At 44.5% G+C, this 17196-nt stretch overlaps 1 protein-coding gene across 3 annotated transcripts in view; it reads right to left on the reverse strand.

The window, feature by feature from the left end:
* Positions 1-12342, reverse strand: part of UGDH (UDP-glucose 6-dehydrogenase) — a 27084-nt gene extending 14742 nt beyond the window's left edge. Inside the window, exons 1-6 of one of the 3 annotated variants that reach the window (XM_090035773.1) lie at positions 12191-12342; positions 9031-9199; positions 5418-5519; positions 3039-3239; positions 2741-2938; positions 2301-2448 (exon numbers count right to left, since the gene is read on the reverse strand). In XM_090035773.1, the coding sequence (XP_089891899.1) occupies positions 2301-2448; positions 2741-2938; positions 3039-3239; positions 5418-5519; positions 9031-9192 (811 nt within the window). In that variant the 5' untranslated portion in view covers positions 9193-9199; positions 12191-12342. Of the gene's footprint in view, positions 1-2300; positions 2449-2740; positions 2939-3038; positions 3240-5417; positions 5520-9030; positions 9200-11748; positions 11905-12190 lie in introns of those variants that run through there. The other 2 variants (XM_090035772.1, XM_090035774.1) reach the window with 2 other exon arrangements.
* Positions 12343-17196: the final 4854 nt, after the last annotated feature.

The following is a 17196-nucleotide window of genomic DNA, read 5'->3' on the forward strand; positions in this document are numbered from 1 at the left end:
GACCTGGTGGCATTCTACCCAAGACTAGGCAGTGGGCATCGAGGGCTACAGGCTGTACGGGTGAGAGAGCAGGGAAAAGCAGGGGGGGTGGGGTTTGCGCTTGCACTGAAGTCCTCAACTTCTGGGAGGGTCGACTTCTGTAAACTAAGAAGGTTAGTAGGAGAGGCATTGGGGTCTTGGAGCTTCGCTGAGATGGGAGTCCAAGATGGGTGGTTGATCCTCAAGATGATCCCCCAAGCTCAAAGGAAGTAAGTCCCAATGTGGACCAAGAGGGCCAGGAGTGCTAAGAAGCCCCCATGGCTCGGCAAAGGCATCCACGGATGCCTGAGGGCAAAAAAATGAGGCATACAAACAGTGGAAGCAAGGGGCTATCACCAAGGAGGTTTACACCTCCGTTGCTCAGGACTGCAGGTAGGCTGTTAGGAAGGCCAAGGCAGAGATGGAGCTACGGCTAACGACCAGAATTAAAAGACAATAAAAAGTCCTTTTTCAAATACATAGGAAGTAAAAAAGGGACCGGGTAATGTGGGTCCCTTACAGGATAGATTTGGCAATTTGGCGATTGCAGCAAATGAAAACGCTGACCTCTTTAACAAATTCTTTGCCTCCATATTCCTGAACAGGGACTGGGATATCTCCCCCACTAGAACTGCAGATGAACCTGGGGAGGCACCACCATGCCTAGGATCAAGGACGACCCAATTATGGAAGTTTTGAAGGGGCTGGACGTGTTTAAATCAGCAGATCCAGATCCTCTTCACCCAAAGGTGCTGAGGGAATTGGCAGGGGTCATAGCGGGGCCCCTGGCACAGCTCTATGAGCACTCATGGGGCACAGGCCAGGTACCAGAGGATTGGAAAAGGGCCTATCTGGTCCCCATTTACAAGGAGGAGAGAAAGGAGGTCCCCGACAGTTACAGGCCAGTCAGTCTTACCTCAGTCCTTGGGAAGACCTTTGAGAAAATTATCAAGGAGCACATCTGCAAGGGCCTAGCAGGGGAGGTAATGCTCAGGGGCAAACAACATGGGTTCATTGAGGGCAGGTCCTGCCTGACTAACCTAGTTTCTTTTTACGATCAGGTCAAAGTCCCTGGACAAGGGTGTCAGGGTGGATGTAGTCTTCCTGGACTTCAAGAAGGCCTTTGACAGTTTCCCACCACATTTTCTTAAAAAACAAAAGAAAAACAAAAACCTTGGTGACTGCAGCATTGATGCCTACAGTCAGATGGGTGGCAAATTGGCTAGATGGTCACACTCAGAGAGTGGTGGTGGTGGACAGGTCATTTTCAACCTGGAGGGATGTTCACAGTGGAGTCCCCCAGGGCTTGGTCCTGTGGCCTGTACTGTTCAACATCTTTATCAGAGATCTGGATGTGGGTGTGGAATGCATGCTGTCCAAATTCACTGATGACACCAAGATGGTGAGGCAAGGTGGGCACACTGGAGGGGAGGGACAGAATCCAGCTAGATCTAGACCAATTACAGGGGTGGGTGGATGAGAATAGGATGGAATTCAATGCAGATAAGTGCACGGTGCATCTAGGGAGAAGGAACCAGCAACATACCTATAGACTGGGGAACATCCTTCTGGTCAACACATTGTTGACTCCAGGATGAACATAAGCCACCAATGCGAGGAACTGGTCAGTAAGGCTAACTGCACCTTATTGTGCATCTACAGATGCATGACAAGCAGGTCCAGGGAGGTGATCTGTCCCCACTATGCAGCACTGGTCAGGCCACAATTGGAGTACTGCATCCAGTTCTGGGCACCACACTTCAAGAGGGACGTGGCTAGCATTGAGAGGGTCCAGAGGAGGGCCACTCGCATGGTCAAGGGGCAGTGGGTCAGACCCTACGAAAAGAGGCTAAAAGGGCCTGAACCTATTTAGCCTCCACAAGAGAAGGCTGAGAGGGGATCTGGTGGCCATTTACAAACTCACTGGGGGCGGGAACCAGCGAGAACTGGGGGACAATGTTCCCCCGGGCACTACCCAGGTTTACTAGGAATAACAGCCACAAATTGTTAAAGAAGAGGTTCAGGCTGGACATCAGGAGACAGTTCTTTACAGTTAGGGCTGCCGGGCTCTGAAATGGGTTCCCAAGTGAGGTGGTACTCTCTCTTACCTTTGGGGTCTTCAAGAGGAAGCTAGACAGATATTTGGCTGCGGCGATATGACCTGGCACACATTCCTGCCCAGGGTAGGGAGTTGGACCTGATGATCTGTTCAGGTCCCTTCCAACCCTAAGCACTAGGATACCAGAGGTTTAAAAAGGAAAGGAAGACATTTTTCCACTTACCAACACTGGCCTTCAGAAACTTATTTCCAATCCTTTGGTCCATTCCAATGGCTCTTGCTACTTCTTCAACATCTGCTCCTGTAGCTTCACACAAAGCACTGATCGAGTTAATGCTGCTGATTCTCTGGGCAAGGAAAGCGTTAGCTGCCTGTAAATAAAGAAGACATACTGATAACCTTTCATTGGCCTACAGACAAGAGAAAGGACTAGTTTAGTGCCTCTAATATTTGTTGATTGGATGTTACCACCTTTTCACATGTGCACGCATGCACATATACATGTAATCAATTCCTTTTTGGGTAATCTTCTGTTACATAAGGACTCAGTGAGTTGTAAGCAAAACAGACACCATGAGATATTTTAATGTTTAACTAGTGTTTTGGATTCCTTACATTATAAATGCTGATATTTTGTGTTTGACTATTCTGAGTGACACTAACTAGTTTAGAAAGCTCTGATGACCACGTGTTGGTTGTGATGATTCTCTCCTTAGGCACCCAATGCTCATATACAGCACACAGAGCATGGACTGCTTTCTGTCCTTCTTCAGTCTCATCTCCACCAATCAGCACTCTATCTGGATTCTTGAGGTCCCGTATAGCTGTTCCTTCTGCTAGGAATTCTGGGTTGGACAATACCTGCAAAGAGAAGAAAATCCAGTTCCAAGTAAAATACAACAGACATACAGAATGGATGAAAACTAAAATCAGTCCACAAGTTCTAGACTTGTATTTTTACCTGCAAATTCAAATTTGGTTTTGTATTGGCATCAAATATCCGACGAATACTCTCTGCTGCACGTACTGGGACTGTGCTTTTCTCAGTGACAATTTTATAACCATTTGAGTGCTGTACAATCCGTCTAGCACATGCTTCAATGTACTTCAGGTCAGCTGCTCGACCTTTTCCCATTCCATAAGTCTTTGTTGGAGTATTAACCTAGATAGAAATAGATGGGAAAGGGGAGGAAAGAAAATAAAAACCAGAAGAATAAAGTTCTTAAGACCTGTGAACTCCTGAATAAATGAGATTGCTTCCCAAAAGTAAGCAAACTTCTGTTTCACCGATTCATCCAGTAACCTTACACCAGATCAGGCCTGCCAACTACTCATTAGGACTTCTCATTGAGCTATATTCAAACAGAGTGTGCACAAGAGCCATTCACAGTAGCTTTACAGGCTTCTATGGAGCCAAATCTTTATGTGAGAGCTAGAACTGCTCGCCCCCCTGGTCTCCTCCCCATTTCAGGTTCTGGGAAATGGAAAGAGTTATATCCCCTTTATTTTCATGATTCTTCTGGTATTAGTTACCAGGGAGGTTATCACCTAAAAGTACAAGGTAAGTGCAGACCAGTTAGAGCTGAAAATTACTGGGTACAAGTAGGTTAAAATAAAGTCAATCTAAGGCATGTACCACTATAGTTGGTCCTTTTCATTACAGATTGAAAGCAACAACAAAAATTAAAAATAAGCAGCTGAAGTGTAGGAACCCTGCTGGCAGTCTATGGGCTGAATTAATGGCTGTCATCCAATAATTGGTCCAGTAGCTATACAGCATTAATATTAGAATTCGCACAAAAATCTACAAGAGAAAAAAGGAAGTACAGCTGTATGCAGACGGCTTATCAAAAAGAGCACCTGAAGAAACTAATTACCGGTCTGAACCCCATCTGAATTAATTATGCAGCTTTATTAGGTGTAGAGTTCAACATACGATCTTCCAGTGTGTAGCTGTGCACAGAGCTGTCTCCCTAACAAACCTCAAAGCCTGAAACATTAGGAACTCCAGGATGCTATCAGGGCTAAAATCCTGACACTTCCTCCACTCCACTGGATTTTAGAAGTACTAAATAAAATCAAGGATCTGTACATATGGGAGGTATTATAATAGGCCCAATCCTACAATATAATCTGCTAATGCAGACTCATTCTTGCTCAAGTCCTGTCAACCTTAGCAAAACACTGAACTGTAAAAACAGTACTAACAAAACTCATTCCAAGACTGAGGCATCACTGAGTGAGGTGTCAAAAACTGTATTTACTCATATCCAAAACAGGTCTCCCCTTATCTATTCAACATGGTTAAAAAAAAGCCCCCACTCCCCACCCTGTCTTAGATTTTAGTACAAGGGAAGGGAGGAGGCGGGAGCATCCGCAGCTCCAATTCCAAACCTCACCCTGAGCCTTTCCTCTCCTCAGTACCACCCCTGCTTACTTTACAGTCACAGCTCTGGCTGGGACATGGCTCCAGCAAGTGGCAAGGAGGATGGAATACATTATGCCTCAGACTGATGCCATGAAGCGGCAGCAGCAGCTCAAGGCAAGGCTCCCACCACTACAACAGCTGCTGCAGGGGAGCAGGGGGAAGCAGGAAGGAGCAGGGGCAAGTAGTGGGGGAGGTGACAGGCCACCAGATACCAGGGGGTACAAGCACTGTGGGGTGGGCAGACAGAGTACAGGCATGGGTGACATGGGCAGGAGAAGGCAAGTGACAAGGGGAACAAGCAGGAGCCAGGCAGCAGGGGGCACAGGCACTGCAGGGAACCCACCAGCACTAGGGACAGGAAAGAAGAGCCAGTGGCAAGGTGCAGAGATCAGGCCACTCTATTCCCCACCACTTCCTCCCCACTATCCATCCCCCTGCCACTCCTTGCCCTGCTGCAGCAGTGGGGAGTGGGGACAAATTTAAAAAGTCAACCCTCCAAAAATTAATGTCTAGGCATGAACAATTAAGAGAAATGTCTAGACTCCAATTATTGAGGAGGTGGTCATCTTAAAATTTAAAGTGGCCCTAGATTCCAGCAAATATGATACATGTTATATAAACTTACTGAATGTCAAACCGAGTGCATCAAGTCTTTTACAGACAAAGAGAGATAAATAATAGGCAAGGGGCCCCTCAGCGGGTCCAAAAAAATCTTACTGACACCACAAGTCAAGCACACTTACTCCTTTTAGGATCATAAAAAGTCAGTGGTATTTCTCATGAAACCTACCCCATCACTTATTGAACCAAGGCAAAGGGTACATAGCAAAGTGAAGCTCCTTCACCTTCCCAATTTAATCAAAGCAATTTGGTAGTCACAACAAATATTCAAATACAAAGAAAATCACTTACAGAAATAAATACCAGATCAGCTTCTCTAATGGCATCATCAATACCAGTGGAAAAGAAGAGATTCCGTCCTCGACAAGACTCTACTACTTCTTTTAGCCCTGGCTGGAGAAACAAAGCGTTAGAGAAGGCTGGATAGGCATCTGGCTGGGGTCATCTGAACTCAGCACTCTTTCTTGCCTAGGCAGGGGGTAGGACTCAATGACGAGTTGAGGTCCCTTCTGACCCTAGCATATATGAGTCTATGAAGTCAAAATAGCAGCAAAGGCTGTACCAAAAACTGCCAAATTGCCATCAGGTAAAACAAGGCTTTTCTTAGGAGGGAAAGGGAAAGAACTGCTTGGCTTTTGATTGAGCTGGCAATATCTGTTGGATCAAAATTTAAAACTTGTATGAATTCACAAGTTTATTTTCTGACAAAAAATATAGTCCTCTCCCATGCAAGAAACACTTACAAAGCAGAGATAAGTGGAAATCATCCTTTCAACCCTTTCCAACTCCCAGTGGGACCACATCTGCCATCCAAAGCTTGGGCCCTGGACGTGCAAAATACACCCCCCCCAACACCCTAATGCCATTGTTAGAAGTGATTAAACAAAACACAATCCCTTTGTAGTAGTAAAGTAAACATTTGGAGGAACTGAATCAAACTTAGATGGAACATGTTCTTCATAAACATACTATGTTGGAACACCTCACTCAACCCCCTCTCTCAATACAGGCAATCCTCGACTTACAACATTTCTAAATTGACACCCTGTTTCAACTTTTTGACATCAGTTTCAACTTCACAATGCTTGATCTGATCTGATGCCATGACAGCAAACAAGTTGCTGTGTCACCCATCTCCCTGGAGAACATCTGTCCAAACTTCCTTGGACACTTTCTTGAAGAAAGCAGCCAAGACTCCAGAAAAACCTGCAGCCAAGACTCCCGAGAAGAATCCAACCAAGAACCCTTCAAAAAGTCCAGCAAAGTCACCTCAAAGAAGTCCTTCCAAATCAATATGATTGTCATTTACAATATAAATACATTAAAATGTAGCTATATTACTCATCTATAATTGATCAAGTACAAAATTCTGGGTTATTTTTGGTGAAAACAGGGCACCAGGCCTTGGAACCAATCCCCCATTTATAACACTGTTCGCTTCCTATGGGAAAAATCTGTTCCGAGTTGCAATGTTTCAACTTAAAAGACACGGTTTTCAGAAACCAATTGTGTCGTAAGTCCAAGGACCACCTGTATAAGACTACCTAGAACACCTCTTCTAGACAAACTTGAGATTAGAATGCCCTACAAAAAAAAAAAAAAAAAAAAAAAAGTAAAAAGCAACTGTCATCACCAAATGTAAGCCACTGCTCTGAAAATCTCCACCTTGTAAAAAAACCCAAAAAAAACACTATGTATTCTCAGATTACAATAAACTACTTCACTATCAAAAGAATGACACAAGATATTTTGAGTAACTGCCAACTAAAGGTTCAGTTTTGCAGCACTATACCTAGGTAAGACTTTTTTGCCGTCTCGCCCTTTACTAGATATCTAACCTAAGCAAAATTAAAAAACAACAAACAACTCAATTAGGAAATCACTATTACAAAACCAGAGTTTCAGACAAACATCACCACCAGATTATGAACATTCCAGCTGTGATTTTTCTAGGGTTCAGATACAAAGATCTGTGCTATAAAAGCCAAAGAATCAGCTTGCATCTTCCAATCTAGAAAAGGGGCAAAGAAGCAGAAAGTGCTGAGGGTGAAAAACTGCAACGGTCTCAAGGCAGGGAAGGTTCTTTGGGTATGTGGTATTTTTTGTTAGACCAACTAAATAGTTGGGGGGGAAAAGGGTTATTTGCAAGCTTTCGGGCACAAACACCCTTCATCAGGCATAGGGAGAGTCTGCTGGTGTGTTCTTAATCTAATAAAAGATAATCATATTTACACAAAAAACCTTGCCTCCTTATGTCTTTAGACCAACCTGGCTACAACCAACAATCCTGCAACTGTCTGAACACATTCCTGGCAGTTTTGAAACATTCTTTGAGAGCAGCGGTCATCATGCTGAGAACCACAAGTGGTGCTCGTATATACAAGACAAGCCGTTTTAGCTTGTTCAAATGGATTAAGTATTAATATAAAATAAAATATTTGTTCAGCCATGTTAAAATCTGCACTCAACTTTTGTTTGCTAATCTGAACGTTGTAAGCTTTATCTTTCATTAAACTTTAACCAAGTTTTAAAAACTAAGAGGAAATGCTGTGGTCTTGATTTCTAAACAAAGTTAACAAACTAACTTTGTCCTGTCCTTGGCATAGGCAAACAACATAGAAAACAAGCTTCTATTTTATTGGCTCAGGCATTCATTAAAAAGAATATGTGAAGGGTTAAGAAGTCCTAAGGACATATTAGTATAAATACATAATACTATCAGGTAGCATGAGACGGCATGAATTATTTTTGAGAGTTAAGTAAGAACTGACATTTATTTAATTATCAAAACAGAAAAGATAGGCAATTAGATCTGGAATAAGTTTTTTTATAATAGTTTTGTTATATGTAAATTAAAGCATGAAAAACAGAGCTACTTTTAAATGACCAAAATAGTGAAAAGTATCTAGCAACAAGATTAATAATAAAAATCAGTATTTTTATGCTTTTTTTTTTAATTTTGGGAAATAAGAGTTCTCCCACAGCATAAACAACAGGTGTCAGATCTGTTCATGCAGATGTGTTTACCAAAAGACAGCAGCCTTCACACATCACAATCAGGAAGTTAAAATCTCTTAGCATATCTGAGTGCCTTGATCAGGTCAAACAGAATCCTTCTTCACAGGGAATGGATGTAATTCTAACAAAAAGACTTCCAGAAACACTAGATCCTCACAAGCTATAACACAGGATTAACAGGGAGTAAGGCAGCAGTATCTCAAGTCAATAACAGAACTTCTTCTAAATTCAGTACTACCCATTGTGACTAAGTGACAGAATTGGCTCTGTGATGTCCCTAATTTCTGGGTACGCTACTAAAATCACTTATGACAATGTATATCACACTTTTCAAACTTTCCAACCATTTAGAATAGCTTAGAAAAGGGAAATAGTTAGCCACTACATCCACATTATAACACAATCAAGGATACAGTTGCAACATGTTTCAGACTTAGAACGTTTTTAAACTTTATGGTGTGGACAGAGCCAAAAGCACAGTAGTTTGAGGACACAGGGAGACTCCATACTATTTGTAAGGTACAAGTTCTATTTGCGTGGTAACACATGGCTAACCTGGTCACAATCAGGTCCCCTGGCCAGTCAAAACTGTAGAGACCCAAAAGCACCATGACTTACAATTTACTCGACTAAGCTGCACAAGACTATCTTTACAAAAATTTTCCAGCACCTGACAGCACCAAGTGGCCAGTGGTTATTTGAAAGCCTGGTTTATGGCATACTATTAGCATGCAGTCAAGGTTTCTGAAGGATGCACATAGTCCTGCCATGGTCCTAGAACACTCATTAAGAGTCAAACATGGGCTCAGGGCCACCCCCCATGTGAAAGGAAGCAAATTCAATATAATATGAAGGAAAAAAAATGTTGCATTAAACACAAATTTACCTCATAAATTGGAAGCCTATCAGAGTTCCAGGCATTGATTCTAGCTTCATTGACATCCACAACCGTAACCTTTATTTTAGGGCACATCTGCGCAATGACACTACATGTCGGCCCACCGACATAACCAGCACCAATACAGCAGATTTTCTTGACTGCAACCATGGTTGCTCTGGAGAGGAGAGGAAGGTAAAAAGAGAGACACATGATAATTAACAGTCACTCAAATAGTAAAAATAAGTGGAATGAGCCAAGAGTGTGCCTTTGTTGCAAAAGGGGCTAAAGGCATACTGGGCTGCATTAATAGGAACACTGCCACCAGATGGAGGAAAGCTATTATTCTCTATTCGGCACTGGTGAGGAGTACTGTAAGGACACATCTGAAGTACTGGGTGCGTCTACAAGTGATGCTACACATCACCGTAGCAACAGGCTATGTGATGTAGCATCTGGGGACAAAACCCACAATGGCACAGTTATGTCACCATAGTGATGCACTCCTGTTACAATGCATCGCTATGGCAACATAGTGCCTAAAAATAACTGTGTACGGTGCAGAGGACTGTTACTGCACCATCTTTTAGTACTTCCAATTGGTCACAGTCTACACATGCCGCTATGGCACTGTTGTTACTGTGCTGTCTAAAAGATGGTGCAGTAACAACAGCATCAGAGGCATGTATAGATGCACACGTTGAGTCCAATTTTAAGCTCCCACTACAGAAAGGATGTAGACAAATTGGAGAGTCCAGCAGAGGGCAACAAGACTGGTTAGGGGTCTGGGACATGTAACTTATGAGGAGAGGCTGAGGAACTGGGCTTAGTCTTCTCTTATTCAGCCTAAATGAGGGGGGATTTAATAGACATCTTCAACTACCTGAAGGACAATGCCAAAGAGGATGGAGTTAAACTGCTCTTAGGGGTGGCAGATGACAGAAAAAGGAGCAATGGTCTCAAATTGCAGTAAGGGAAGTTTAGGTTAGATATTAGGGAGAATTTTCTCATGAGGAGGGGAGTAAAGCACTGGAACAGGTTACCCAGAGAGGTGGTGGAACCTCCATGCTTGGAGATTTTCAAAACCTGGCTAGACAGCCTTGGCTGGGATGATGTAGTTGGGGGATGGTCTTGCTTTAAGCAAGGGGTTAGACTAGATGACTTCCCGAGGGCTCTTCCAACCCTGATTTTCTATTTCTATGAAAAGCAAACAAATAAGTGAACCCACACTTTACAAAGCCACCCCAACCCACCCCCCCGCCAAAAAACAAAACCAAAAACAACCCAAACACCCCCTACCCCATAAAACAAATTCTCCCAGCATGCCGCCAGTTGGACAGAAACTTTTGCCTATAAATAGTCTATTGAAATTAACTAGTGTGGGGACATATTTTAAAGTTTACAAACATGGGACACACTAAATTAGCACCTTTGTAATGGGAAAAAAATACACATATCAACAGAGAAGTGCTTAAGCTGGCCACTTTAACATGCTGTTCATCATCTGACTTAACTGTACAAATCATTCCCATTCTAATGGAAGAACTAGAGATGCTGGCTCTTCTGAAGTGCTAACCTAATCTGTTGCTTGATAAATAATTTACAACTGAGTAGAGAGTAGTTTAAATGGCATTAAGATCATTGCTAGCTATTCAGTAATGATTCTCAGCATGCCTGGAAGCCCTCCAAGCACCCTCTCAGCAAGGGAACTGGGAAGGGAAGGAAGCAGTCAGCCACATCTAGGCGCAAACCCTGATACTAAGTTCTATTTACAGGTTTCAAGGTTTCACATCACACCAAATAATTATCAAGCCAGCCCTACCAAGAAGTGACAAGGTTTAGTCTAAGCTGTAGGCCATGGGTCAGTAAAGTTTTTGGGGAGTGCCAAAAAACCCTCAACCTCAACTTGTAAAATGTTGGTGTGCCAGAGTGGAGGAGCCAAGGGGCTCAATCTCTGCTGGGCCAGTGCAGCCCTGGCCCCTACCCTGCCATTGCCCCAAGGCATGCGTGCACCAGCTGGCCAGCAATGAGGCCAGCCAGGGCTCCAGAGAACCTGGCAGCTGCTTGCAGCCTCCGTCTGCCTTCTGTGAGCAGCCTGGACTCGGGCTGGCAGCATAGCCCCGGCCAGCTGTGGCCGCTGAGCAAAACAGCTTCACACACCATGGTGCGGCAGGTGTGTTGTAGGTGATGATTAAGTTACCATCAGCAGGGACCAGCAAGCCCCAAGTAGTTATCAAGCCAGCCCTGATGATTCTGAGAAATTGCTCACACGTAGCTCCCTTTTCTTCAGCAGCTCCTTTATCTGTTCCCTCGACACAGGCCAAAGCGCTTCGTATCACACGTGCATTTGGACACCCCCTACATCCGGAGGGGCTGAAGTAGGCCCCTGCCGCCGCTGCGGGGCAGAACTGGGCCCCTAAAGCCCTTACTCTCTAAACAACTACCAAAGGGCGAAGGGAGGGAGAGGCCTCAGCCAGGGGGGAGGGCCCGGCTCTGCGCCCTCCCGCCCAGCGCAGCCACGGGCCGCACCCGCCCCGCCACGCCACGTCCCGTCCCGTCCCGTCCCAGCAGCTCGGGCCCGGCACCGCCCACGCGGCTGCAGCACCTCGGCTGCAGAAGCTCAGCGGCGCGGGCCCGGGACGAGGAGCGAAGCAGGGCCGGGGCCGCGGGCGCTGCTCGGAGGATTCTCTGCGGCCCCAGGTCGTTCCTGCCGCCTTTGCTACTCACCGCGGAGGTCGGACGCGAAGCAGGCCTCCAAACTGGGCGCGGGCCTGCGCTGCCCTTATTTAAGGACCGCTGCTTGAGGGGGCGACGCGCCGGCCCGGGCGGGCGGAGCAGGCCGGGCCCCGCCCCCGCCGGCGAACGGGCCCGGCCATGTAGCCCCGCCCCCCCCCCCCCCTAGCCCTGGCCCCACAGGCCCCCCGGGCGCGGCTGGCAGAAGGCCTGTCCCTGCCCGGCCCGGCCCGCTGCGCTTACGCCCAAGCTTCAGCGGCGCAGCCTCCCCCCTGCTCCCCCTCACGTCGGGCCAGTTGTGTCCCGGCCCGCCAAGCCCTTGAGGCACTAGGACGCGCCGCGGACATCTAAGTGCTGGTCTGAGGCTGGGAGAGGGGCTAACCCAAAGGGTTTCCGTCCCCCTTCCCATCTCTCCTCGTCGCTGGTCAGCCCTCACCTCACGGACGGCTCAGCCGGGCCCTCCCGCCCGGGCTCGCCCCTCCCGGGCTCCCGGCCTGCGGCCTGCGGTATTACAGAGTCAATCAAGCCTTTCGTACAGACACATCGCGGCACGCTGCGCCCTGCTTGGGAAGTGTGGCGCCGACACTCAGTGCCCGCGAAAACTCACAGAAAAGCATCCAGCCACTCGACTGGGAGGGAAGGCTGAATTCTGGTTCCTACTCTGAAGGCTGGTAGAACTGCATGAACAAGTCAGCCTAACTCTGCCTACATACGGTATTGGGAGCTTAGTCACTTAACCCAGGGCTATGCATTCCACTCCAGACATTAAACATATTAACACCGGATGTCATCACCTGTGCTTTTGTGCATTTAGCTCCAACTACCTACATGGGAACAGTCATGTGGTTCTTCAATCTAGAAAAGGGTGTAATAATGAAAGGTGGTGCTAGATAAATTCAGACATAGACTAAAATAGGGCTGGAAAGGATCTCAGGAAGGTCATCTAGCCCAGTTTCTCAATCCATGGCTCACAACCCAAAGTGTGTTGCAAGAATATATGAAATGGTTGTGAACAAACTTAAAAAATGGATCAACAAACTTAAAAAAATGGATTGTCCTTTGAAGGACAAAAATGTGGGAAACAGTGGCTTTTCCCTTGCAGCCTGTCAGAGTTCCCCCTATACCCTCCCCCCAACACACACATCCCTACCCGACACACCCATCCCCTCCTCCACACACAGGGACTGGGGCCTGGCTGCAGAAGGTCAGGAGCGAGGGGCAATAGGTTGAGACTGGCCATCGATGTTTACAAATGGGTCCTGCTACAAGAATGGCTGAGAACCACTGATCTAGTCCAACCACTTGCCAACTTTAGGACCATCTAAACCAGTGGTTCCTAATTTTTTTTGTACCAGGACCCATTTGTACACACCAATGGCCAGTCCCAACCCAATGACCCTCACTCCCAGCTCACTGCCCCCAGGCCCCTAGTATGTGGGGCAGAGGGGTCTGAGGCATGGGGGGCCCCAACCAGCCCCTCACAGGCTGGACCTTTGCCAGCCTGAAAGGGAAAAGCCAAGTTTCCCAAATTTTTCTCCTTGAAATCAAAATACACTTTTGAAGTTTTATCCATCTTAAAAATTTGTTTGTGGTCCTTTCCTTTATTGTGACCCACTTTTGGGTCATGACTCATGGGCTGAGAAATACTGATCAAAGCTACCCCAGGTAAGTGTTTGTCTAACTTGTACTTACAAACTGCCAGTGAAGAAGAAGATTCCACACCCTCTTAAGTAATCTGCTCCAATTCTTTAACTCCTCAAAGATAGAAAGTTCTTCCTAAATTTCCTCTGCTGCAATTCAATGCAATTCAAGATTATTTCTTCTCATCCTATCAACTGTGGACAGAGAAAAGAGTTAATCATCCACTTTATAACTACCCTTTTTGTATTCAGAGATATCAAACCTCTCCCCCATATTTTTCCCCCAGGCTAAATAGCTTAATTTCTTCCAACCTTTCCCTGTATGTCATGTTTTCTGAACTTCAATAACTTATTTGTTTTTGTTTCCTTTGAATTCTTCTTAATTAATCCACATATTTATTGAAGTGCAGTCTCCAAAATTAGACACAATACTACACAGAAGAGGCCCCACCAGTGCTGAATAGAGATAATACCAGTATGCTATTGTGGGGTGTTTTTTTATGGGTGTTTTTTTGTGTGGTGCAACAGTACCATGCAGCTAACTCGCATTTAGCCTGCAAATATAAATATTTAACAGTGAGGGTAATTAGCTACCAGAAGAACTTGCTAAAGATTGTGGTGAACTCTCCTTCACTAGAAATCTTTAAATGAACATTGAAAGATGTTTAAAAGATACTTCAAGTCCAAGGTGGTGTTTATTCAGGGAAGTCCTATGGCCTGTATTTCATGTAAGATAAGACCAGATGAACATTGGTCCTTCCTGGCTTAATAATCAATGAATCTAGGGTGCAAAGAGTTAATATAAATAAATATTAAATATTGACTTTGGCTAAAATCTTAGACTTGATTGGTGCATTAACAAGCAAACAGATTAATTAAAATCTGTTACCAACTGCAGAGGGTTGCCACCACCCAAAATCTTCCATACATTGCTAACTAGGTCAAAAGAAGCTCTCCATGTGACTCTTCTTACTTCTAACTACCAATTGATTGTTCAGTGTAGGTTTCCCAGTCCTATTTACAACTCATCTTTAAAGAAGTTGGTAATAGGATTAATCCATCGTTTTTCCATTCATCCTAAATTTGTCACATGCAAAGATGTTTGTCAGTGATACAACAAGTTAAATTACCTATATCACAAGTAACCATTGTGCTTTGGAAAACAAACCAGCTATTCCTATTCCCTTCCCCCTCCACCCTCCTGTCTCCCTTCCCCTGACTACATTCATTCCCCCTTCCTCCCCCATATCCTGTCTGTCACCTACTGACCACCTCAATTTACATTTTAAACTGACTGGCTTTCTTGCATATGTACCGCCCTCTGGCTGCTTTACTCCATTCAGGAAGAGCACAGACCGTCTGCAGATGCTTCCTCAGCCTGACGAAGGATGTTTGTGCCCAAAAGCTTCCTAAGAAGATTTTTTCCAACTATTTGAGCTGGTTTAATAAAAGAGATCAGATTTACCCAAATAACTTTGTCTGCCTATGTCATTAGACCAACAAGGTTATAGCCTACACCCCTGAAATTTTGCCTGTAACATTCTCCAGGAAATTGTGATTAGTTACTCATGACATAATCAGAAATTGCTGATTTCAAGAAGGTTAAGAGGTGCCTTAATCATGGTCCATAAGTAGTTACATAGGGAAGACCACATTTTAATGTATTCAGGTGCCTAGGAAGGCAGATAAACACATGGAGCTGTATAATGGGATTTTGGAGCCAGATTGAAAAACAGATACAGGCACCTGAAGTGGGACCTGGGGATGTAAAGTCCGCCCAAGTCTACGAGTGAAATCTTAAAAAACCCTTTGCTAAGGTAATAAGCACAAAAAGTCAATAGTTACCTGAGGTTTTACATACAGGATACCTACCTTTCTACACCTAATTCCCACACAAACGCCATCAAGATCTGCAAGCTTCATTTGCTCATTTATTTCCCTCAGAGAGGACAGATCCAGCAGATGTGTTCAGACCATGTATATCAGATACCAACAGCATCAGCTTCAACTTTTATTAAAAACAATACCCCAAACAGTGATGCCTTCCTCCCTTCCCTAGATAATGGCTTAATGGTCAGAACAGTAGACCTAGAAGTGGAAGACTTCAGTGAAAGGGGGTGAAACTCACATCTTCCATCTCTCAGAACTGCATCCTAACCACCAGACTATCAGCTAGGTGAGAGTGAGGGTACTCACCATCCCTTGTTGAAACTGTTTCACCATGAAGGAGACAAAGATTGATCGAGCTGGGGAAGAAGAAGAGAGGGGGCAGAGAACAGCTGCCCTGTGATTAGGGCACTCACATCAGAGGGGCAGTCTGGAGTTCCTGCTTCTGCTCCAAGGACTGTATTTTAGCCAATTGCTGTTTACTATACAATTGATTACCTGGTACAGTTAGCTGATTTTTCACTAAATGGGGCTGTGTTTTTGTGACTAGTTTGTGATATTGTCACTGCCTTAGCCACAACAGACAGGATTTTGCACAGAAAACTGTTTTTTCCCATTAAGCAACTGTAATTAAACCACATTTGAATCTGGGAAAACAGCAGCTATGTCATAGGCCCCGGACAGGACATAGAATGGTGGCAGGGCATATACATGGAGTGGTAGCAGTAATTAACACACAAGACTGTGTGCAATGGTTATTCTGTGGTACAAACAACTAAGAAGAACAGGCTCAACTGACTAGACAGACAGTTTGGGAAATTCTGTCTACCTGTGAAAACCTAGTACTAATGATACAGTATAAAGACAATTGTGGGCTAGGTTAGTGTACTGACAAGGGCAACACAGAGTTAGATGTCACAGTTAGAATGACGTTGAGAGCCAAGCATAACTATAGATGCTAAAATACATGGTTAAAAGTTGATATTATAAATAGGGCCTTGTGCATGAAAGATTCCTACTCCTGCCCTATAGCTTCTAAACTTACCAGAGCTTTGACTTTGCCTTTAGGCTGACTCAGAAACAACCTGATTCATTTTTGATTAATTACTGTTTACTATAGTGAAGAGTGTGTGTGGGGGGGAAGAGGAGGAATAGCCTTGTCCCAAGACTGCGTAAGCTGCAAAATCTGTCCCAAAGATAGTTACCTCTGGCTAAAGACTGGGTCTTTGTGCTCATACACAACCAGCACAAGAGTCTAGTCTTTACTAGGATGCTTCTGTACCACTATACTTTCAAAATAGTAATTAATTTAAAATTAAAAAAGACAAATGATACCAACCCCCACAACCTTGAACAAATAAAATTGCAAGAAAAACAGTCTAAGAATCATGATGAGAGTCCTCTTTTAACACCACTCTATTCATTCTTTCACGATGAAGTTTTGTTTTCAAGCAAATGAACTTCCTTCTAATTAGTTATTTAAATCCTTCACTCATCATACATAGAAATTATTCATACTTCCTTCTGGGCATGATTACATTTGAAGGTCTTATCTATTGTTAGTAAATACCCTGTTTTTCCCATGTTCTTTTGAAAACCAATATATATTATTAAAGACATCAAAGCTGTTCTATCAGAAGCACTGCTATGGGCAGTAGAACCACTTTCATGAATATGAAACTTACTAAATCTCCCAACAGGAGACACTTTGGGCATAACAATTATGTCAGAAAAACCAAGGAGGAAATTTTAAATACTAAAGCTAATGCAATGCAACAGTAAAATCAGGAGTAACTGCTTTGTGACACCATTAAGAGTTGAAAGAACAGCCATTTTGCTGCCTGGACTTCTTTCAGCAATTTTGCAGATGTGAATTGTCCACTGCTTTTGAGTGTGTTTCTGTGGCTATGGAAAG

Source organism: Crocodylus siamensis, chromosome 2 (assembly GCF_052110815.1).
Source record: "Crocodylus siamensis isolate JL-2025a chromosome 2, ASM5211081v1, whole genome shotgun sequence".
NCBI lineage: Eukaryota > Metazoa > Chordata > Crocodylia > Crocodylidae > Crocodylus > Crocodylus siamensis.